Genomic DNA, 25338 nt, shown 5'->3' with positions numbered 1-25338 from the left:
CAGCTACCACGAGGGAGGGCCCTAAGAGCCGTGTGCAGCTCCTCAAGCTGAAGAGGTAACTCAAGCCTCTGCCACATCTCCTCAGTCACAAGACAAGGCATCTGTGCCCAAACCTGCTCCCTGCATGCATCCTGTCTCTCTGACTCGGGCTCAGCCGACAGTAGCTCACGGTAAAAGTCAGTAGCAACTGCACGCATTTCCTCTGGCTCGCAAACAACTGACCCATCGGGTCTCCTCAACTGATTGACCTTGGCATGCGAGTGCCGAGGTCCCACTGTCTCAAAAAAAGCACCTGTCACTCTGTCACCCACCTGAGTCCACTGAGATGCCTGTCGGTGAAAGGCAAACTCATGGCGCCTCTCCTCTGTGCAAGCAAGCTCCTGTCGAGCCTGCTGTAACTGCTCCTCCAACCATGGACTGTCTGGATGCTGCTCCTGCATCCTCTGTAGTGAAGCAATGCCTCGTCTGAGACGTTGCTCCTCCTCTCTCGCTGCAGCCCATCGAGCCAGAGACTCCTGGAGAAAGAAGTGGCTAAGCTGAGCTAGGCCTGAGGCCACTCTGTCTGCAGGTGGAGCCTGGCTGTCCATGCCCTCTGTCCATAGAGCCTCGACCCTCTCTCTGAGTGCTGAGTCCAACAAGACCCGCTCTGGGATGCGAAGCATCGTGCTCCCACTCCTCTGCCTGTCTGCCACTGTGAGGATCACTGGTGCATGGTCCGAGAAGGATGTCCCTGCCAGGATGCCCACTGATCCCCCCAAGTCACTGAAGTGGTCACTAGTGTAGAAGCGATCTATGCGCGATAGATTCACTCCTCCCACTCTGCGGTCCGATCTAGAGAAGGCAAGACTCTCTGGAGGCCTCACAAAGCCAGAATGCTGCCATGTATCCGAGACCCTCAACGTCATACATAACCTCTCCCAAGCTGCTAACTCGACTCCATGCAAAGTAGCATGGCTGCCTCCGATCCTGTCAGAAGGGTCCTCCAACATGTTGAAGTCCCCTCCTACACACCACTGGTCAACCTGTGGCAAAGACTCAACAATCTGTGACCAAAACTCTGCACGAGCACTCGCCACATTGGGCGCATAGATGTTCAGGAAACCCACAAGGCTACCCTGAACCTGCATAGTAATCCACTGAGCCCTGCCTGGTACAATAATCCCTCTGCCCACAATGGCCTGCTGTAATGAGTCCGCAATAGTCATACATACCCCACCCTGGATGCCTCCAGGTCCAAAAGCAGCTGACCAAAAGGTATCATAGCGTCCACGCAAAATCTGACCACATCGCCGAATGCGGCTCTCAGACAAATGGTGCTCCTGAAGCATAAGGAGATCAATCTCTCCTCCCACAAGGCAACGCTGAAGCTCCTGACGCAATCGGCTCCGCTGTCGCTAAAACTGGGGCCCACCTAGTCCTTGCACGTTCCACGAGACGATCCTCATGGGGAGCGAGAGAGAACAGATGCTGCCGTAGCAGCAAGACGAGCTATCTTCGAAGCAGGCTTGGATGGGGAGTAATCCGCATCCGAGCGTCCTCTAGATAGGCGAGACTGCAGTGAGTGCCTGGTCCAAGCCCAAGTAGAGCGAGCCGTGCGTAAAGCAACCTCCTCTGTCCAGGAGTCCTCATGAATGAATACATAGCAAGGCAAACACTGCGTATCAGCAAAAAAGTACACCACAATGTGTCTACATCCTGCTGAATCTGGGGGTGTCACCGCAAACTTGGCCAGTGGCCACAAAGTCTGCAGCAAATCTGTAACGCCAAGTTCTCCCATGTAGTGAGAGAACTCGAGAACCTGTGTATGCAACCATCCCACCACTGAGTCGAGGGACCACTCTGTCTCAGTCCTGCCACAGAGGGGGAAGGAGAAACCAACTGCTGAGTCCAAGGCCTCTGTCCCCCTAGCGGCGAGGAACAAAGCGTGGACTCTGAAGCAGGCTGCCTCGTGGTCTGCTGCAGAATCGCCAAGAAAACGAGTAAACCCGTAATCGAAGAAATCCCAGCGGCGTCGGAGGTCAATGCTCGTCAAACCACGAGGGATAGCTGCAAGAGGAGATGTCTGAATCTGCAGAGGGGGCCGCATGAAGGGCTGACCCTCTCTCGCTAGGCGACTCGTGGCGAAGGCGCTGCCAAGAGATCTCCTAGCCGCCGGCGAGGGTCCAGTCTCCTGAGCCGACTATGGTACTGAAGCAGGAGGAGGGGGAGAAGGGGCTGGGGGGGGGGGGGGGCGGGGGAGAGGAGAAGCGGGGTGGGGCGGCAGAGACATGGGGGGGGCGAGGTGGGGAGTGAGCGGTAGCAGAGGGCGGGGGAGGGCATGAGGAGGAGGGGAGATCGGAAGGCGGAGCGGCTGGCGAGGGTGAAGCGGAGGTGGTGGCTGGCGTAGGGGGCTCCTCCTGCTCAAGAGGACCAAAGCGGTTCCCCGTGGGAACCCACTGCTGCTGAGTAGGCACCTGGGGGCCACTCTGAGTGCCAGGCTGTCGCTGTGGCCCCTGGCGTCGACGGCCACGGGCTTGCTGCCACCCCTCCTCCGCTGGAGCCCCAGGCTCGGAGGGTGGCGCTGAATCTGTGCTTTGTCGCTGGCTGTGGCTGCGGCCCAGCCTTGGCAGGCTGGGGCTGAGGTTGGGGTGCGGGTCGTGGTCTCCTCCGTGGGCAGGCCTTCGCTAGGTGGCCCATCTGTCTGCAAATGAAGCATTGGTTCGGGAGACCCGAGTACTCCACACTCTGTCTAAACCAACCCCCACTCACCCGAGGCAGAAGGATGACCTTCGGGAGCGTGTGGGTATCTCTGACCAAAACTCGAACTAAAGGGATGCCAGCCGCCTTGGCAGCTACTGATGCTGCCGTACGAGGTGTCTCCAGGACAGTTCCGATGGCGGAGCCAATCGTGGAGAGAAGTGGAAGGTACTCCCTCCGTAAACCTGGAAAGCAGACTGAGATGGGGATGTCCGCCTCCTCTACTAGCACATCCGAAGACGGGTCAAAACCATGTCGCCACTGTCGAAAGTGGGCGCGTGATGCTCGGATGGCCAATGGACTCATAGCTATGACCTTGGAGGCCATCTCGGAAGTCTCGAACTCAATCTGGTAGTACCCCCGTCCGAGAATGTGGACATCCAAGATCTTGCCCACCTCTGCGAGGAGGCGGGCCTGGAGAAGGTCTCGCAGCTCTCCTCTGCTGGGACGAGTGCCGAGAACCTTGCAGATGACAGAAGTCGCCTGCAAGCGTTCTACCTCTGTGGCAAGGCTCGCTTGCTCTGCCGGCGTAAGAGCAAGTCGAATGGTGGGCTCAGCGGGGTCGGGCGAGGGGGCTTCAGGCGAGTCCCTCTGAGGTGAAGCTGGAGCCTCCATCTGTGTCTACTGCTGAGTCGAAGAAGCGGGCGGCGAAGAAGAAACCTGCAAACAAGTCAGCCAGGCACTTTTCCGAAGAGAAAGTGCTGCCGAGCCAGGTGCAGAGGGCCTTCGGGGCGAAGAGGATTGGGGGGGGGGGTGATGAGGAGACAGCGAGGGCGAAGAGGGCAGCCGTGCAATGTGCGAGTGCACAAGCAGCAGCGAGCGTGGGGGATGGAGCGAGGAAGGCAGAGCGAGAGGAGGGCAGTGGGCTGCGGCAACTAATGGGGCAGCGCGCGCAGATAGGGGGGGGCAGCGGGTGGGTTGAGAGGCATTGCGCAGGGGCTGAAGGGGGTGGGGGGGCAGCGAAGGGGCAGCGGGGGGAGGGAGGGGGGGGAGGAGAGCGATGGCGCAATAGCAAAGGGGGGGGGCGAGCAGCAGTAGCGGGCTGAGGAAGGTTGTGATGTTCTATTGGGAATTCCCTGGTACCACAAGAACAACGCCGTGGTCGACTATCGGGCAAGGAAAGCGACATTGACTACAGAGAAGGGCAGAACCATTGTACTCGATATAAAACTGAAGGGCGAGTCTGTCCCTATTGTATCGGCTTCAGCCATTTCTAAATTAATGAAATCCAGTCTGTTTGTTTACTCGATTTTTTTGAAAGAGTTGAGTGATGAGGATAGGAAAATATGTCTGAACTTGATAAAGAACGCCAAGATTTTCTCCACTCTCATGCCGATTGCTTCTCAGAGGGCCTGGCAGGCGAGTTACCACTTGCTCGTCCTGAAGATCATACCATTGATCTGATTCTTGGAGGCACACCACTGAACCGGCCACCTTACCGTGTGAGCCGAGCACAGAATGAAGAGATTATGAACCAAGTGAAAGACCTCTTGGAAAAGGGTCTTGTCCAGCCTAGTACTTCACCGTATTGCTCTCCAGTGTTGTTGGTTTTGAAGAAAGACGGATCTTGGAGAATGTGCATCGATTATAGAGCTCTCAACAAAATCACCATCAAGAACAGATTTCCGATTCCTAGGATCGATGATATACTCGACAGATTACAAGGATCCTCGTGCTTTAGGAGGATTGATTTGAAGAGTGGATATCATCATATTTGAATCACGTCGGGAGACGTCTACAAGACAGCCTTTCGGATGACTTTTGGGTTATTTGAGTTTTATGTGATGCCTTTTGGTTTAACCAATGCTCCTGCGACATTTAACCGGATGATGGACAAGATTTTTCGAGAGTACAGGCTATTTGTTGGCACTTTCTTTGACGATATCATTGTTTTCTCTGAGAATGAGGCAGAACATAAAGATCATCTGCTTCAGGTGTTTCAGGCATTACGAGATCACAAGTTAGTGATTAATGTGAAGAAAAGTGAATTTTTCCTACCAGAGATACACTTTTTGGGACACATTGTGTCAGCAGCAAGAGTGCAAATGGATCCGGCCAAGATAGAGACTATCCGTGATTGGCCCGATTTGAAGAATGTCCATGAAGTTAGAAGCTTCTTGGGATTGTGTTCGTACTACAGGCGGTTCATTCGAAAGTTTGCAGAGGTTGCTTCCCCTTTGCATATCTTGACACAGAAAGGAGTCCCTTTCTCGTGGGGACCCACAAAGGTGACTGGATAGCTCAAAGGACAAAGAGAAAGCCAATGTGGCTTTTAGTGTCGTGATTGAGGAGCTGTCAAATGTAGAGGACATCTTGTGTGCCACTTTATCAGATGATGATGCTTATGACTATGATGCCTCTCTTAAATGTTTATTCACATGACATACAGATCACCAAGAGTGATCTTATTGATGCGTTGTTGATTGTCAATGATGCATTGTCCCAGACTTGGATTGTTGATTCCGGTGCTTCATTTCATGTGACTCCTATCAAGGAGTGTTTCTCTAGTTTTGATGCGGGCAAACATGGCCATGTATACCTTGGAAACAATCATACATGTTTCATTGAGGGGATTGGCATTGTGCATCTCTCCATAGATGGCACAAATGAGCTTGTCTTGCATGATGTTCGATATGTACCGGGAATCAAGAAGAGTCTGCTTTCTGTTGGTCAGATGGATATGCATGGTTATAACATCTTGTTTGAGAGAGGGTCATGGAAAATTACTAAAGGCTCAAGGCTGATTGTGAAGGGCACAAAGAAAGGGACACTTTACTGCATGCATGGAAAGGCCGTGTTGGGCAAGTTTATTGCATTGGCTGAAATTAACTCTCACATGGAGTTGTGTCAAAAGAGGCTTGGCCATATGAGCCAAAAGGGCCTTTCTAAGCTTTGTACTATGAACAAGCTTGATGCTAAAGACACAAAGCTGACTTTTGTAATGAATGTCAATATGGCAAGCAAGTAAAGCGTTCTTATTACTTTGGTGTCTCTCGTAAATCTTGTGTGCTTGATCTTGTACATTCTGATGTATGTAGCATGCCTACTAAGTCTATGGGTGGTGCATGTTATTTTGTCTCCTTTGTTGATGATCATTCTAGGAAAATTAGGGTTTATTTGCTTAAGTCTAAGGATGAAGCCTTTGCTGCCTTTAAGAGATTTCATGCATTTGTGACCACCCAAACAGGTAGAAAGCTAAAATTCTTGCGTACAGACAATGGGGGGAGTACACAAGTGCCGAATTTAACAAGTTTTGTGAAAATTTGGGCATTAAGAGGGAGCTTACTGTGCCATACAGCCCCTCTTCTAATGGTGTGGCTGAAAGATTCAATAGGACACTTTGTGAGAGGGTGAGATGCATGCTGTCCACAGCTAATCTCTCTCATGGATTTTGGGGAGAAGCTTTGAAAACTGCAGTGCATATATGCAATCGATCCCCTCACATGTCTTTGAAAGGTGACATCCCTGAAGAGGTTTGGTCTGGCAATCCTGCTTCATATGATCACTTACGCATTTTTGGTTGCGAAGCTTTTGTGCATGTTAGACCTGAGATGAGGAGTAAACTAGATGCGAAGTCCATTAAAAGCCTCTTCATGGGATATGGTGAAGAAGGCGAAATGGGTTACAGGATTTGGTTACCTCAGCTCAAAAGGGTTGTACGCAGCTGGGATGTTGTTTTTAATGAGGCAAGGCTGCTTCAAAACAATTGTGCCTCAAGAATGACCATAAAAGGGTGAAATTTCAGCATGACCAGCTACCTGTTAGGCCTATTTTTGACCCTTAGGATGCACCACAAATGGCTGAAAATGTAGATAATCCAGTGGTGTTTGAGCCAGATGATGTTGGACAGCAAATTGAGGCTCCTGAAGGGCATTTGCAGCCAAGAAACAATGCTGAAAATGGTGCTGAAAATGATGTACACCAGCCCATTGTTGATGATTTTGTAGTGCCACCTGATGTAAACCCATTGCCGGATAATGTGGATCATTGGGTGAGGCGGTCTACTTGTCAAAGACGGCGTGTGAGTTGATATGACCCCTCTTTGCCTTACATTATGTTGACAAATGAGGGAGAGCCTCCTACGTATAAAGAGGCAAAGACATGTGAGCACAGCGACAAGTGGGAGCTTGCTATGCAGGAAGAGATTAAAGCTTTGCATGCTAATCATACTTGGGATTTGGTTGAATTGCCCAAAGGAAGGAAGGCTATTCCTAACAAATGGGTGTATAAAATCAAGACTATTGATGCAAAACCCAAGTATAAGGCAAGGCTTGTGGCAAAGGGATATGTTCAAACCAAGGGCATAGACTTTCAGGAAGTGTTCTCTCCTGTTGTGAAGATGACCACTTTGCGTGTATTGTTTGCCATAGTGGCTGCTCTTGATTTGGAAATGGACCAAATGGATGTACATACCGCTTTCTTGCATGGTGATGTGGAAGAAGAGCTTTACATGAAGCAACCCGAGGGTTTTGTTATCCCTGGCAAGGAACATTTGGTATGTATGCTCAATAGAAGCTTGTATGGGCTGAACAAATCATGTAGACAGTGGTACAAGAAGTTTGATCGCTTCATGCTTAAACATGGTTACGAAAGAATCCATGCAGACCATTGTTTGTATACCAAACGTGATGAGGATGGCAGCATTATCATTCTTGTGCTCTATGTAGACGATATGTTGATAGCTGCAAAGAAACGAAGCACTATAGATGCTCTTCAAGGGCAGTTGAAATTTGCGTTTTCAATGAAAGACCTCGGGGCAGCTGAACATATACTTGGAGTGCGTGTTACACGGCAAAGAGACAAGCGCCTATTGTATTTGTCGCAAGAAAAGTACATTGAAAAGGTGCTGGACAAATTTAACATGGCTGAAGCAAAGCCTCTTGGTATGCCATTACAGCCATATGTTAAAATCTCCAAGGATGATTGTCCCAAGTCAAAGGAAGAAGCCAATGACGTATAAAGTGTGCCTTATGCTTCAGCTTGTGGTCCACTTATGTATGCTATGGTTGCTACTAGGCCTGACATAGCCCATGCAGTGGGAGTTGTTAGCCGGTTTATGGCTAATCCAGGCAGGTTACATTGGGATGCAGTAAAGTCCATTATGAGGTACTTGAAAGGGACTAAAAACAAATGCCTCTGCTATGGTAAAGGACCAATGGAATTGAAAGGATTTTGTGACTCTGACATGGCTGGTGATGTGGATACACGGAAATCCACAAGTGGCTATGTATTTACTCTTGCGGGAGGTGCTGTTTCATGGTGTTCTAGATTGCAAAAGATTGTTGCATTGTCTACGACAGAGGCTGAACATATTTCAACCACTGAAGCTTCCAAAGAAGCTATTTGGTTAGCACGCCTATGTAGTGAGTTTGGTTTGCCTGCCAAGGCACCTATGCTTGGTTGTGATATAGCCAGAGTGCCATATGTTTGGCAAAGAACGCCATGTTTCATGCACGCACAAAGCATATTGATGTGCGGTATCACTTCACCACCATCATCTATGCATAGAGATGGTGGGAGTCGTGTAGCTTAAAGGCGCCATTTATGCCTTTAAGTGGGAGGTTGTTGGGTTAAAGGCCTAAATAACCCCTTTTTGTACATTTTTATACTTTGGAAAGGTTCAATATGAACCTGGACACATTTTGTAAAGGTCACTTATAATAAAAGTGGGAAAACCCAAAACTCACTTATTGAGTTTTCCCCAAAAACGTGAGCCCTCTCTCTTCTGCTAGCGCTTCCTCTCCTGCTGGCCTTCGCCTCCCCTCTCTGCACACACACTACACTTCCTCGCGTGCTCTTTCACTTGCACACACCGCCACGCGCTCATCATCTTCTGGCCGTATGTGAATGCGGGCGCTGATCTCTTGATCCACTGCGGGGTGGTATTAAATACCATGACCTTGGTTTTACCAAGGTCGACAGACAAACCACTTTCATGGGAAAACCTATGCAAAGCATCCAAGTGACATTGCATCCCCTCCGGAGAGTCAGAGATCAACACAATATCATCAGCATATAACAATAGCGGAATCCATGTTCCTGCCAGCGGTCCACCTCTCTCACCATCTCTCTCAATGTAGTCAAAAACCTTATCCATATACATACCAAATAGAGTAGGATAGAGCGGGCAGCCTTACTTCACCCCAATAGTGGAGTAAACCGGTGTAGATAGACCCTTTGAGGTGCGTACAGGCCCTACTACTGATCTGTACAATGCCATGATCCCCCAAATGAGCTCTGTGGGTACTCCCATCTCCTGTAAATCTAGCTCTGGGTACTGTGTCAAATGCTTTGAGGAAGTCCACAAAGCTACAATAGATTCGTCTTCCATGGGATCTGCCCTCCTCAATGATGGCCCTGAGCATCAAGGTATGGTCAAGAGTAGAAAAACCTCTCCTAAACCGTGCCTGCCCAGCTGCACGCATTCCCTCCCTCTCTGCCCATCTACTCGGCTGCTGCTCAAGAATGGATGCGTACAACCGTGCCAATGTGTGTTCAATCATGATAGTGCGATAATTCCCAGGCTCCATAGGGTCTCCTGACTTGAAGATAGGTACAATCGTAGATAGGCTCCAAGTATCAGGCAAGCCCTCACACATGGCACGGTTAAACATAACTGCTAGAAGCTCTGCTACTAGTACATCTCTCGGATGCATGAAATGCTCAGCCACTAAGCATCTGGCAACATTCCTCATTATACCAGCTGTTTGGAGGCACGCTCCCAGAACGGCATGGTTCAGGCTGAGTGAGTGGGTATGCCTCTTATGCTGCATCATGTAATGTCTGTGTTAGTATAGTAGTAAGCTCCTCCAGAGGTCGCCCTGGCTCCTCAGTGCATAGGCGTTTGTAGATCCCATCTATGTATACAAAATCCGTCTCCCATGTGAAGGTGTAGCGAGTAGGGGCTGCTACCCGTGGCCTGTGTGCTACACTGAACTGGAAAGAGACAGTCAACGACACAAGAGCATGATCCACTGCCACCCCAACATGTCTGGGCCCAACTATGAGATCCAAGATACTAGAGACGAGGCTCGGCTGTGCCATGACATAATCCACTGTGCTGGTCCACTTATGTATGCTATGGTTGCTACTAGGCCTGACATAGCCCATGCAGTGGGAGTTGTTAGCCGGTTTATGGCTAATCCAGGCAGGTTACATTGGGATGCAGTAAAGTCCATTATGAGGTACTTGAAAGGGACTAAAAACAAATGCCTCTGCTATGGTAAAGGACCAATGGAATTGAAAGGATTTTGTGACTCTGACATGGCTGGTGATGTGGATACACGGAAATCCACAAGTGGCTATGTATTTACTCTTGCGGGAGGTGCTGTTTCATGGTGTTCTAGATTGCAAAAGATTGTTGCATTGTCTACGACAGAGGCTGAACATATTTCAACCACTGAAGCTTCCAAAGAAGCTATTTGGTTAGCACGCCTATGTAGTGAGTTTGGTTTGCCTGCCAAGGCACCTATGCTTGGTTGTGATATAGCCAGAGTGCCATATGTTTGGCAAAGAACGCCATGTTTCATGCACGCACAAAGCATATTGATGTGCGGTATCACTTCACCACCATCATCTATGCATAGAGATGGTGGGAGTCGTGTAGCTTAAAGGCGCCATTTATGCCTTTAAGTGGGAGGTTGTTGGGTTAAAGGCCTAAATAACCCCTTTTTGTACATTTTTATACTTTGGAAAGGTTCAATATGAACCTGGACACATTTTGTAAAGGTCACTTATAATAAAAGTGGGAAAACCCAAAACTCACTTATTGAGTTTTCCCCAAAAACGTGAGCCCTCTCTCTTCTGCTAGCGCTTCCTCTCCTGCTGGCCTTCGCCTCCCCTCTCTGCACACACACTACACTTCCTCGCGTGCTCTTTCACTTGCACACACCGCCACGCGCTCATCATCTTCTGGCCGTATGTGAATGCGGGCGCTGATCTCTTGATCCACTGCGGGGTGGTATTAAATACCATGACCTTGGTTTTACCAAGGTCGACAGACAAACCACTTTCATGGGAAAACCTATGCAAAGCATCCAAGTGACATTGCATCCCCTCCGGAGAGTCAGAGATCAACACAATATCATCAGCATATAACAATAGCGGAATCCATGTTCCTGCCAGCGGTCCACCTCTCTCACCATCTCTCTCAATGTAGTCAAAAACCTTATCCATATACATACCAAATAGAGTAGGATAGAGCGGGCAGCCTTACTTCACCCCAATAGTGGAGTAAACCGGTGTAGATAGACCCTTTGAGGTGCGTACAGGCCCTACTACTGATCTGTACAATGCCATGATCCCCCAAATGAGCTCTGTGGGTACTCCCATCTCCTGTAAATCTAGCTCTGGGTACTGTGTCAAATGCTTTGAGGAAGTCCACAAAGCTACAATAGATTCGTCTTCCATGGGATCTGCCCTCCTCAATGATGGCCCTGAGCATCAAGGTATGGTCAAGAGTAGAAAAACCTCTCCTAAACCGTGCCTGCCCAGCTGCACGCATTCCCTCCCTCTCTGCCCATCTACTCGGCTGCTGCTCAAGAATGGATGCGTACAACCGTGCCAATGTGTGTTCAATCATGATAGTGCGATAATTCCCAGGCTCCATAGGGTCTCCTGACTTGAAGATAGGTACAATCGTAGATAGGCTCCAAGTATCAGGCAAGCCCTCACACATGGCACGGTTAAACATAACTGCTAGAAGCTCTGCTACTAGTACATCTCTCGGATGCATGAAATGCTCAGCCACTAAGCATCTGGCAACATTCCTCATTATACCAGCTGTTTGGAGGCACGCTCCCAGAACGGCATGGTTCAGGCTGAGTGAGTGGGTATGCCTCTTATGCTGCATCATGTAATGTCTGTGTTAGTATAGTAGTAAGCTCCTCCAGAGGTCGCCCTGGCTCCTCAGTGCATAGGCGTTTGTAGATCCCATCTATGTATACAAAATCCGTCTCCCATGTGAAGGTGTAGCGAGTAGGGGCTGCTACCCGTGGCCTGTGTGCTACACTGAACTGGAAAGAGACAGTCAACGACACAAGAGCATGATCCACTGCCACCCCAACATGTCTGGGCCCAACTATGAGATCCAAGATACTAGAGACGAGGCTCGGCTGTGCCATGACATAATCCACTGTGCTGGCTCCATGTCTGTGTGGAAAGCATGTGAAACCTCCCGCAGCGGGAAATTTCTGTAGCCCATTCAAGATGGCCAATCCATGTGCAGTCCCCATGTCTATCAAGTACCGTCCATACTCAGTATGTTCATAGTTTGGATAGGCCTGTGTGTGCAACATCCAGCTCTCTCAGCATCTCCTCTGAAGTATCATAAAATATTGTCTGATGATGGGCAGTCCTAGCATTGAAGTCCCCTAGAATGATAATGTCACCATCTCTAGAGAACTCCCATATGTCATCATCCAAAATAGAGAAGAGGGACTGTCCTCTGGGTGGTGCATATACTGACGTACTCGGGGAAAGTAGCAAATAGCAATGTAAAGATATCTGCCTGTCTGTGCTGTCAATCTCACCCACATGTACCTAGCTTGCTCATCCCTGCGGGCTATATGTATCAATGGCTGCAACTCCTCCCTGAATAACACTGCCACTCCTCGTGAGCCCTGCCCTATGTGCTCTGATCGTGTCTCTTGTCTACAGGCCGTCTCCCATCTGTATCCACTAATGTGAGGCATAGACTGCCCAGGGGCCTGATGTGTCTCATAGTAAAAGATGATGTCTCTCCCAGTAAAACTCTCCTCAAAAGCAGCCACATCAAGGCGCATAGATCCATTACAATTCCAGGTAGCAACTTTGAGTGTGGTCCCATAGGCCTCACACCGTCATGTGGAGCGTCGCTCCAATGTCACCACTCTTCTATCTCAGTAAAAAGCAATCTTACCTTTTTCCCTTGCCGCTCTAATCTCTGGCATTACCTCCTGCATATGGACGACCTGTGAGAGGGTAAGGTCATCCCCAAGAAAGATACCCGTCTTGTTAAGAGCTGTTCTCTTCTTCAAAAAGTCCTTCACTTCCATGGAGGGAAAACGAAGGATGAGTGCCCTTTCTTTCGAGTTTTCCCCCTTCTCCCATTTTTCTTTTTGTTGCCCACTCTCCAAGCTCTTGAGTGCATTGGCTCATAAACCCCCATCAAAGCCATGGGTTCTTTTACCTCTTCGTCTACATTATCTTTGTCATTAAGGCCGCAAATTCTCACATGTAGAGAGCATACACATCTTCTTTGCTCCTCTTCTAGTGTCAGGTTGATAATGGTGGGTGTGGACGTTGTTTCCTTGCTTTTCCCTTTCTTGGCAACCTCAATCCATTTCTCAGCCTCGTCTGCTTTCTATTGAGTCTTTGTAATAACCTCCACCCAAGAAGTCGTCATTTCTTTATGCTGCTCTTCCCCCTCTTTGATGGCTCGCACTTGCTATTTGATTGTGTTGAGTTCTTCTATTACAGAGGGTTGCAATTCTCCTTCTTCAAACGTGTTTCGTGATCGTGCCTCAGCGAGCTCCTTCTTGAGTGACGCAATCTCTTCGTCTTGGGCCATCACACGATCTCCCATTGCAGTGATCTTGCTTTCTTGGGCCAAAACGCAATCTTTGAGCATTTTTATTGTCCCTAATAGGTTGCGGTTGATCTTGTTAATGGTTTCATCATTTCGTCTTTGCGCTTTTGAACTGCATCTTCTAAGGGGTCGGGCTTATCATTCTGCTTCCTCATGTTTGGTCGCTGCCCAAAACGAAAGGAAATTTGTGGTGGAAGAAGACCACACTACACGCACAAGTTCTTCCACATTATGCATACATGTTCTCCCACATTAAGCATAGGAGGCAGCATAGATAGAGAGAGTGCGAGGGGGAGGGTCTGCAGGGAGAGCGCGAGGGGGGGGTTGCTGCACAGAGAGAGAGAGAGAGAGAGAGAGAGAGAGAGAGAGAGAGAGAGAGGATGTGAAACAGGACCATAATGGCAATTTGGGGGCGGTACAATTGGCATTATTTGTATCTGAAGTGACATCACTCTCAGAAGCATGATTCTAGGGTGGTGCTGGCAAGGACCAAATCAAACTTCTTTGCATAGTAGTACATACATCAACAGGTGCACCAAGGTGATGCTGTGCATCCTGCCCTTGTAGACGTGTGTAAGGACATGTTATTCATATTTTTGTGGTCGTAGTTTAGATGGTTTCTTGTCAACAGCATGTGCTAGGTCTTCAATGGGAGGTCTGAGAGTCGTGTTTCGGTTGTATCCCAAAAGGCAACACTTGAGTTGGGGAAAAGAAGACTAACTGGAGTGTTCTTCTGACGCTACTTTTTTGGGAAATTAGATTCCAAATGGCTAAAGAGCTTAGCTATAGAGGCTCTTCTTTTCTTGTCAATGGCTGTATAAATTTTTCTTCTTTTGTAACTCAAATGTGTTAATCCTCATCAAACGGAACTTTGAATGTGATGAATGGCCTTTTGTAGACTTCGCAACTGTTAAGACTTGGAAGGGTGAGCTTGTTCAAGTATTAAAGATCATTATTGCAAGTTGGTTGTCTGTCTCACCAAATGAGGCCTACTTTATGAGCAACCCATGGATGCAACAAAATAAGAATGCTGCATGCTACTACAGTTTCTTATTATATCAATGCCATTTGAATTAAAATTTGGTGAAAGCTTATTGGTGCATCAAATTCTGTGGATGTCAACTAGCTCTTGGCATTTTCTTGGTACATATAAATCGCATGTGCAAGTCCAGTGATTTTTCCATTTCTTTTTGTGTCCTCAAATGTACATTGTATGGACTTGTGTGTATTCTTTCACTGTGTAACATCAATGCGACCTAGATTTTGTTGCCAGCAGATTTTTGTGTCAGTGGACGAGAGTCTTGGCTGTTTTGGGATTCATGAGTCAGTTTTGAGTGATCTTCATACATTATAGAACTTCTATGTGAACGATGTATGGGTATCAACCCTATATTGTTACTATAATTATGTGTAATGGTCTATAAATAGACTAGTTCTATCAGGATTTCTAAAACAGAATGTCTTCCTGATCTTCTAACCAGCCCTGACTCAATGATCTGGTTTGCTTTTCATCTCTTGACAATCAAACCAAATTCCTGTTGTAGTTCATGATGTGTGTTCATTTTTTAGGTCTTATTTTTGAATGGGAAATATGCTCTACAAATTGCTTGCCAATTAACTGTTCTCTCTTGTCTCTGTACATCTTCCGTTCTTGCTTGCACCTTGCCTCAAATCTGATGTTATTTCTCAAATTAGGAAACTAAATAGGCATTTTCCTGGTGTTTTCTCAGGGATGTACACAGGGAGGTTCGATAAGTCGAGAAGATGCTGCATTAATTTGTGTAAAAGCTCTGGATTTTCCTCCCAAAGAAGCAATAGTTTTTGAGGTATTGACTGATGGAAACAAATTACTTTGTTTTTTTTTTATGAAGAGGGACTTCGCTTCTCTGAGGGTGTTATTGTCTGCTCAAGGGCAAAGTCGTATCTTGTATAAAGCATGCTTTTAACTGTCGTCTAATCTGTCTGGAAATGTCATGGTTGTAGACTGATGGCTCTACGGGCCAGGCTTGGAACATGCTAGAGCAGTTTCTTCATGGGAGGGGTACCAATTGCACTGGGATTCCCTAGAAAAGAGACCTGCAAAGGGGGGAGGGAAGCTTCTTGTGGAAAAGATTTTAGTATAAACGTCGTGGCAGCAACAATGTTATTATCTCCTACACTGTCACGTTTAACGTAGTGGCACCTAATTTCTCCTCATTGGGGACCGCCACAACAAATTCATATGTCCCTGTGGTGGTCTCACCTTGAGGACCCAAGGGGTGGGGGGTTGCCTTTATGCATCTAATTAAGGATACAATTCTATGATGGGAAGAGCATGTCTTACATGTAGATGGTGGCTTACATCGTAGCACACATCATTGAGGGATACATCACCATGCTCTACATCATCAAATCCTAGGTGGACTCTTCACATGACTTCACATAACACTTCACGTGGTTCTTACGAAGTAGACAATCTATGCGGCTAGGGGGCATGCACACACAAGTGCAGAAAAATGGGGCATAAGCTCAGCATACCCCAAGAAAAGCTAGACCCTCTCTAGCAACCAAATGCGCATCAATGTATCATCTCCATTGGGCTGGAGAAGGGATACTGTGGTATTCAACTTGGAAGTCCAGATGCAGGGATATAGTGCTACGCTTGACTTCAAAATTAGGTGTCTGTATCACACTGACGCAGCCTGCAAATGGACCTAGTTCTCTCTTCATTTTTTCTGTTTTGTTGGTATCCAAATCCTTTAAAACAGATAGTGTAATAGCTGTACATGGTTTGGTGTTGGTCTGCATTTCAAGCTAGCTGTGTTTGCAAATGCAAAAAGATCATTTATATTTTCTGTTGGAAAGAAGGAAAGCTAAAGGCATTGTTTGAACAATTTGAAGATGTTAGTGTGATAATTGATCTTGTATTAAGTAGTATAATCTGTTGTCCCAGACATTGGCATTAGAACTCTTGGGATTAGGAGGATGCCAAGAAGTTCCATACATCTTCTGTGTCGAAGTCACATTACGGTTAGCCTCCATTGTAGATGATCGTTCTTCTTGTGAGAACAAGAAAAAGACTAACCTCTGATACCCCTGTCGTCACCCGTCAGTTTGGATGATCCACCCAAAACTGCAACAAACCAGACAACAAAGCACACTTGAGTACTTGAGGTCGAGACAGAAAAGGCAGAGTTCCCCTTTCAGAGAAAGTACTAGCCCCCAAATAGATGCCCCTATGTGTGACCACACAAAATCTGATCATACAATTGAGCCCGTCTTTAATTCAGTCTCTTGGCTTGAAAAGAAACTCAAAAATTATCTGCTATTTATACCAATGCTTTGAAGTACCTTAAAAATCATCTGTTTAACAATAAGTTGCACCCAGTAAAGCACCCTCTGCATAGAAGATGCCACGGCGGCAAAATCCTTATGCTGCTTCCACGTCATCAGTCCGTTCTGTCTCGGTTTTTCTGCTGCAATTTCCAGGCTGCTGGACTCAGATTTGGGCAACGAAATTTTCTTCTGTTGGAGCTGTACTCTGATGGTGGCAAACAACTTATCATACTGACAGTCCTCTTGCAGCCATGTTGAGCAAGTGGATGGTGTTGTTATGAGAGATGCTCCAAGGCTGTTCAAGAGGTTCTCCTAGGTGTGGTTGAGATCTGCAAGTCATGGTCTCCCCTACCTGGTTTGTCATCGACTGCAGTTTTCCTGGATTGCTCCCAGTGCGTTCTTGTCTTTAGCTGTTCAGTTTGGCTCCTCATAGTGATTGTTAACTACCTCTGGGATTCTCCTTTTGCTGCTTCTAGTTATGACTGGTGGTGAGCTTGGTTGGTTGGTTCGGGGTGCCTACTAGCTTTTAGAAGTAGCTGGGAGACTTTATCATAGACTAGGTTGTGCATGCACTTTTCACTCTGTAGGGGAGATTTCCCCACTAGATTTTTTCCAATTCTTAGTCTTCGGTCTCTCACCATTTTGTCAGATATAATCCGTTTCTCTCAGCTCGCAGCTTCTTGGCTTATAGCCAGCTCAGACTGCAACCAGTTGTATCCATAGCATTGTACTCCCCTTCAGACATGCTTTTTTTTTCCGGTAATGTTAGATTGAATTAGCAATGGGAAACCTCAAGACGAGGAAAACCCATAGAAAATACTACAAACAGGAAATCAAAAACAGTCAAAGTAGAGCTCGTAATGGCTAGCGGGAAGCTCGTCCAAGTCATTGGCAACTCGGAGATATGTCTTGAAGAAGGAAACAAACTCCACTTGAATCTGTTGAAACATGAGGAATTTGCGTGCTCTCCACACTGTCCATAGCACCCAAAATCTAACCCAGCCGAAAATGTATGCATACGGCCAAAGCAATGGCGTAAGCACTCAAAAGATCCACCGAAATGCATGCCAAGGAAACGCGTGCGAAGAGCTGTAGAGATGCAATCCACAAACTATCGCGTACAAGAACAAGACCACAATAAATGTGGAATGTTCTCAATGGCTGCACCCAATGAACACAACGCGGAGAGGCCAATCTTCTAGATCGCAGAAATTTGCCAATCGGGAGAATCCCAACGATGCATCTCTCCATAAACAATCGCTCCTTCATAGGCAACTTAGCATGCTACACTTTCATGACTTTACTCCGCCACCATGTAACACTTGTTCATATTCCATACCTTATTACAGTCTTCTTGGAGTCCAAGAAGATGACTGCAAATGACGGTACCTTTTCTTTGCAGATATCGGACGGATCGATAGACCCAGCGTAAAGCCAATCACAAATTCAATTCTCCACAACCAGCGGCAGAACAGGAGATATCGAGTCAACCAGATCCTTAATGGTGTTCCACATGCACCTGTAGTCATCCCAAGCCCAAAGGTAAGAGCAACCTGACTAAAATGAGAGCAACTGTCCATCAATGTCTGTCACATCAATCATCGTGTCAATACCTTTCTGGGAGAGAAAATAAACCCGTCTAGAAGAGCGTTGAACAAGAGTTTGATCAAAAAATCGACTCCAATGTAAACCCTCCAATCGAAGTGAGTTTCCACAAGCGTCATCTCTACCATGCCACAACAATTTCCGCATGACAATTTCCAATCCGCTACAAGATTGGAAGCAAAGGGGCATCCAGGTATTGTGGCTTCAAACTTACCAAAAATCACATCCCAATACGATGGCTGCCGATGGCCAAAAGCTGGTATAGAAACCTCACGAGAGCACAGAAACGCAAACATCTGTGTCCAGGGCTGCTTTTGCTTAACCAACACCAACAACGAAGTGGCCTTTCTTATTGTAACATGAGAACAAAAATGCAAAATATTCAAACCACCACAATGCTTTGGAGTGCACAACTTATCCACCGCGAGCAAACGAAGACCCTTTTTCTGAGAGGAAGTAGACCAGAAGTGCTCTAGTATCCGAGACATGAAGGCCTGAAGATGACGGGGGGCTAATGCAACATAGGTAGGAAAAATTGCATGTATGTCACCAAGATGGACTGCTGTATTCTGAGTCTTACGTGTAGCGGCCAAGTAGATAATTTCCAATAGTGTAATTTAGATCTCAATTTATTCTCAACCCAATCCAATAATTTTGCATTGTTAATTGACCAAGCCAGCGGATATCGAAGATGTCTCACAATTTGATCAAGCTTCACTATCTCACCTGGCCATAATACCAAGTGCCAATCCATTTGATGCAACGGTAACAATTCAGAGTTTCGAAAATTCACTTGCAGACCTGTAACCAATCCATGAACATGTAGTGCTTCCATGATACATTGAACATCCTCAAGTCTATTTCTAAGCCAAAACATGGAGTTATCCGCATAAGCTTGCGCCACAAAGTGATCATGAGACAACAGTTTCAATCCATGATGCCGTTAAGGAGTCTAGATACAACAACAGAGGATGTGTAGCAATAGCATACAACATAGCACTCAAAGGGAAACCTTGCCTAACCAATCTACCAAAATCCCATAATCGAGTCAGCTCACCATCAAGAATTATAGCAGATTGACTATTCTCATAAAGAAAATAGACCACCCGACACATTCTGGACCCAAAGCCCAAAGCCGTCATGATCTGAGCAATGAAGTCCCAATGAATAGTGTCAAATGCTTTCTCTATATCAACCTACATGATAAGTACATCTTGTCCAATATATTGTGCATACTCAATTCCATTGAAAGCATTAGCAATATTATCCATAATTTGCTGGCAAGGGATGAATCCATACTAAGCCAGATGTATGCCACAAATGATCATTAATACAAGTAGTTATCATTTTCGACAACAATTTGTAAATGATCGGCATAAGCGTGATCGAACGCCAATGTGAGAAGTATTCAGATAATGTTTGCTTGGGCAACATATTCACCAATCCTTCTTTCCACGACTGCGGCAGAAATTGCGTAGTCCATGCATGATTTATCATGAAAAGTAGAGGCTGCTTAAGAGACTCCCACAAGCGAAGGAAAAATTCAACCATAAGACCGTCCCATCCAGGATATTTCCAATGACCAAGATGCAACAAGATGTCGTGCAGCTCAGTCTCAGTAAAACTAGCCTCAAGGGTAGCTGCATCATTCATTGTCAATATAGGATGTACATACGACAACAATAGCTATCTGGCTTGCAAAACCTCACTTGAGGGAGCCTCAGGCCTAGCAAAAATCTGTTGAAAATGATCCACCATGAAATCCGCCAATTGACTTTTATTGGCCATCCATTGCCCACTATCGACCTTAACTCTTTTGGTAGATACAGATTGCCTCGAATGATGCAAATGCTTAAAGAACTGCTTTGATGAACAGCCTTTATCCATAAAATCATATTGTCTCCATCTAACCTTCCATTTTTCAAGTTTCCTCTTGCTATTATGCATCATAGAGGCTTTACTTGCACATAATTCCTCTTGTTCCGACCGAGTAAGCCGTCTAGAATGTGCAAGACTTTCTAGGCTTGACTAGTCACCTTATCTTCTTGCTTATACACACACAGAGAGAGATGAAAGTTAATATTAATGTCTTCCAAAAGCCAAAATGACCTCTAAGACCAAAAGGATACATTCATATGTGACACTAGTATTATGTTTTGAGAACATAAAAATAAAAATAAATCAAGTCACCTAGAGTGGGTAGGTATCTAAGCCTACCCTACATTCTCACCATCATCAGCATCACATGACATGAGAGAGAGAGAGAGAGAGAGAGAGAGAGAGAGAGAGAGAGAGAGAGAGAGAGAGATGGCTGGTGGCTGTTTGTTTAACAGGTGGCTAGTGGTGATGATTTAGTGGATGATTGGGGTGCTCTCTTCAACTCGCTGAATGGCAGTAGTCTTGGCTGAGGAGAGATGCCCATGTTAGTAGAATTTTTCATTAATGATGTGGGATCTACCAAATGCAACCCAATGAATTGCAATGAGGTTGGGAGTAATGTGAAAACTTTTATGTGGCAGCAACAGGCTCCTTGAAGTCTTGATTAAAACCTGCATTCTATAGCTCCATGGTAAACACACAGAAAGATCGTGTTAGAAGAGAAGAAACGGAAACCCCCCCCCCCCCCCCCCTCCCCCAACCCAAAAAAAAGGCACATTTCGCCTGCCCAAAGGGAAGCCTGACTGATGAGCATATTTTCGCTTTACTTGATGCAACTCGAGATCATTTCTTTAGTGCATCACAGTTGATTTGTGAGTATTAATGTGCCATTGTCATCTTGAGTAAGATAAATGTTCACCCTTTGTAATATACATTGAGATATTTTATCAGAGCATTTTGGCATTTGCAAAAACTAAGCAAAAGCTTCCACGAAGCTCTGAAGTTAGAGACGCATGCAGCACTTAGCCATATGTGAAGCCTGCATTTTGGTGCACACATCTATGGGGGGAGGTGGAGGGCAAACCATTTAGTGAATAAAGAACATGACACATAGCTAGAGGAGTGCCCATGTTTATGCCAAAATACTGGGGTCATCCAATTGAATGATAGTCGAACAAATGAATTAACCTTAGTATTATCCACCGATTTAATTATCAATCGATATCGCTGTACAATTGATATCGCTATCGATCGACATGGAAACTCTTTTGATATGGCTTTTGACCAATAGCATTCGCCTCTCTCTCTCTCTCTCTCTCTCTCTCTCTCTCTCTCTCTCTCTCTCTCTCTGTGCAGGCTTTAATTTTGAGAAGTCATATCTATTGTGTTAGAGAGTTGTAACAGCTTCCCCCAACTCTTCGCAGTCTGTTGTCCCTTTTCCTCACAAAACCTTGGATCTTACTTTGATTTGGGTTTCAAGTAATTCACTGGCAATTTTACTCAATCCAAGACCTGCTCTAAACAAGGGTATCAACACTTCTCACTTGAATGCCCACAAAGCTGTTGGTTGCTTGTTTATAAAGATAAGCTGCTTCTAGATTTGTTGCATTTGTCCATGTAAAGACAATATATGACAATACCAACACCCAAGTCATGGGATCATGTGAAATTAAAGATCATGATTTCAAATGAGAAAAGAGGTGGCCAATTGCGCAATGACAAGTTATGCACCTTGTCTTAGGGATGTATCAAGGTTAGGAAAACTGGTTTGATATAGCTTGGAAGGCCACTAAGTAAATTTACCAACACAAAACAATCATTTCTCATCTATAGATACTCTTCATGTTGAGAGAATAATTGTGTCATAGTACGCACTATGGTTTTGAAACCTAGCTAAACCAATTTGACCATTGAATCACAAAAGTGTGTAATAAACTTGTGTTCATCTCTTGAAGTAGTATCATCGTGTTCACCAGCTTTAGATTTCAAGACGAGAAAAAACTGTTTATGTTTAATTTCCATGTTTTAAGCCTACACATGAATGAGATCCGTGTCCAGTTTGTTAAACCTTAATTTGAAGACCTTTACATTGTCACCTCTTAGTTTGGTTATTTATAATGAGGATCTTCCTAGTGGAGAGAGAGAGAGAGAGAGAGAGAGAGAGAGAGAGAGAGAGAACCTTTGCATCATGTGTAGTCAATGGCCATGGCTAAGAGTAGTGATGCTTTCCGCGTGTGGTTTGTTGAGAACAAGTTAGATGGATAATGGAGTATGGGCTTTATTGATGCAATATGTTCATACCCCAAAGGGCATATAGAATATTGTGTTCAGCTGACTTAATAGGGATACAAGGTTTATTGAGGATAGTGTGGGTTCTAGTTGTCTTGTTGTTGGCGTTGCTTTCTCTACTTCCATGCAAGTGCACTTAAATGGTAGAATTGAGTAGGCTCATGCATTGACTATCTTTATGTAAAGCATTCTATTACTCCATTGTGACATTGTCTAGTTTTCTCCATGGGTTTTACAATCTCCATGCATTTGAGAAGTAGGTTGAACATTCAACATGCACAATTTCTAGTTCAAGAGATATTACATGCAAAACTTTGCATGCATGTTGTAGTCTTCCAAATTTTTCCAACTCTATCCGCAAAAAATTGAGATGTTGCTTTATTGCTCCCTCTTGCATTTTGTAAAAAATGTAGCATTGTAAGTTTTTGAAGGATGGTTTTGTGCGGTGTACTCACGAATTGCAATTATCTATAGTGAGGATTGTGGCTCGATGCATATTCTTATATTTGAGCATCCATTTGTACTCCATGACTTTCATTGACGATTACTCAAGTTATTCATTGAATATGCTGACTTAAGACAAAGTCCAGTGTGTGTGTGTGTGTGTGTGTGTGTGTGTGTGTGTGTGTGTGTGTGTGTGTTTTTGTGGTGGTTGAAAAGTTGTTGGGTTACATTGCACCTTTTAGGGGGGAAGAATATGCTAAAAGATTTTACTGTATTGTTTGATAGTTTTGGGATAAAACGCAAAATGGTGTTGCTATAGGCCACTTATGGAGATGGCATGCAATTTGGGCACAAGCCAAGCTTTGCCACATTTGCTTTGGTTGAAGGCTATCATGTGTGTTTTGTATGTATTCAATTGTTATCGTGTTGATAAAGCCTTCCTGTCTCATTAGGGAAAGTTTGGACTTAATTTTGGTCCTTTTGGCGCTAGAGAGAGTGCCATCCAACCAATAGATTTTGGCCTACCGTAATGGTAGCTCCGATTTATTTCATTTCTATCTCAAAATTTTGCATTTCTAGAAATGATGTTTTAATTGACTTAAAAAGCTTGAAATAAAAGAAACGTCCCGATTTGCATGAGTCATCCTTCTGCCCAGATAGAGATAGGTCAAATGCAGCGCAAATCACATTGAATGCAAGTGCACTTTTTTAAAGAAAGTTTGCATGTACGGAAGGTGAAACTCTCTTCCGAGCATTTTTTTTTGCTTTTCCTTGTCTTCTCTGTGTTCCGTCACAAAGCCCGTAGATAAAACATCAATGGAGAGAAGACGACTTCGTCGATCGTCTATATCTATCAACTAAGTGGAATAACTAATAGCTTTGACCGGACCATGGTCGATGGCTATCCACTACAATAACCATTGATAGTTGGGTTCTTCTACAGACAAGAAGAAGAAAGCGGGAGGGTAACGAATTCGTCAATAGCTACAAAGGACTTGTGAAATACTTTTGCCTGTCTTAGACGAGGAAGTTGGTAAAGGAAGTGCTCATTGAGCATGCATATATGCACTCTGAGTTGCGGTTACTCTGGGCACTATTGGGTTTTCCTGCTAATAGACCTAATTGTACGTTTACTATACTTGATATCAGTTTCTTTTGTGAACTTTATTTTGAGATCATCATCTTATCGTTTGCTTTCGTATATATTTATCCCTTTGACAATAAAGATTGGCAGCCAGTGGAGTGCATAATGAGAATCTTTGATGCTTTTCATGCATCAGTAGGAGATTTATGTACAAAACTAGCGCTAGAATAGTGCTCGTAGAAAAGGGTGTTCAATGTTCCATAGTGGCCAATCCCAGCTTCTAATACGTCTCAGTGTTTCAGACTCAAGCTTCATCAGGAAATTTAGAAGTGTGTACGACCAAACGTTGCAAACAGGAAGGCACGCATCTCTATCTTCATGCCATTACATGTGTTTATAGATTTCTTCTATGACGAAGAGGTTAGAAAGACAGAGACCATGTTCATCTGCAAGTCAGAAAGCTGCCTTGATTTTTTGGATGACGTTTGGGATATCCACGATTTCGAGGGCATTTTATGCAAGGTGGACAAACAATCAATTGTATGCAAGCGTATGATAGCATCACAAAACTTCATAGTTTCTTTCTACTACATAAGGTGACATCGGGTAAAAGGTCACTTGGTAGCTATGGACTAGGACCTATGTCATGGTGTTAGTAATCCCTTGAGGGCGATTGAAGTAATGTGTGAAAATGAGCTGGTGACAGTTGTTAGTGTTAGAAGCAATGTCACCCTAAGAGAGGTACGGGAGGATTTGCTTAATGAGATCGATCTCAACATGCCTACAAAATTGGTTTTCAAGTGCAACATGCAAAAGGTACTATGTTGCACGTCCACTAGTTATTGTGTCGATGTAATACGTTCTCATTGTGATCATATTGACTCAATTCTTCTCTCGCTTGTTGTGTTGCAAGCACCCGAGAGAAAGGAAACTACAGTAGTATGTGCACAAATTACATATGGTAGATTGGACGTTGTGTGTTGCATAGCTTGATACAAAAGACTAATTTCACAGATCGTTATAACAAAGCACTTTACCATAAAACCAAGACAACATATGAATGTAATTTTCTTGACAAGTTGTACACAACACCTTGTAAACATTATACAATGATCAATACATAGAAAAATTTGCGTCCAATTTTTCATTCAATAAGTACAAATGAGTACATTTTAGTGAGTGTTTTATTGTCTCCAAGAGTAGGTGAGGTAGGGGCATGAGGGATAGAGGCGAGGCAGGGGCATAAGGGATAGGGTGAGGCAGGGGAGGATGGGTGTGGGGTGGTGTTCGTTGGTGTGTAGAAGAGGTAGGGGCATCAAAAATGGGTGGAGGGTGATGAGGGGGCGAGGACCTAGGAGAGGGATCTAGGAAAATGGTGATGGGGACAGGCTACGTTGCTGGAGGAGCTAGGGGGTATCTC

The 25338-nt window shown here is 45.4% G+C and overlaps 1 protein-coding gene across 8 annotated transcripts in view; it reads left to right on the top strand.

The window, feature by feature from the left end:
• Positions 1-21107, top strand: part of LOC147422000 (NAD(P)-binding Rossmann-fold superfamily protein) — an 80674-nt gene extending 59567 nt beyond the window's left edge. The window contains exons 8-10 of one of the 8 annotated variants that reach the window (XR_015186897.1): positions 15034-15129; positions 20557-20645; positions 20749-21107. Coding sequence is in view for 4 of the 8 variants with exons in the window: in XM_086503838.1 (XP_086359964.1) it covers positions 15034-15129; positions 20557-20631 (171 nt within the window). In the remaining 4 variants the exon portion in view is untranslated. Of the gene's footprint in view, positions 1-13694; positions 13844-15033; positions 15130-20556 lie in introns of all 8 variants that reach the window. The other 7 variants (XR_015186896.1, XR_015186898.1, XR_015186895.1 and 4 more) reach the window with 7 other exon arrangements.
• The last annotated feature ends 4231 nt before the right edge of the window (positions 21108-25338 follow it).

The sequence above is a fragment of the Adiantum capillus-veneris genome, chromosome 27, assembly GCF_014529385.1.
Source record: "Adiantum capillus-veneris isolate H3 chromosome 27, ASM1452938v2, whole genome shotgun sequence".
NCBI classification, from domain to species: domain Eukaryota; kingdom Viridiplantae; phylum Streptophyta; class Polypodiopsida; order Polypodiales; family Pteridaceae; genus Adiantum; species Adiantum capillus-veneris.
Note: the sequence above shows the minus strand (reverse complement) of the source record. Positions and strands in the feature narration are given on the sequence as shown.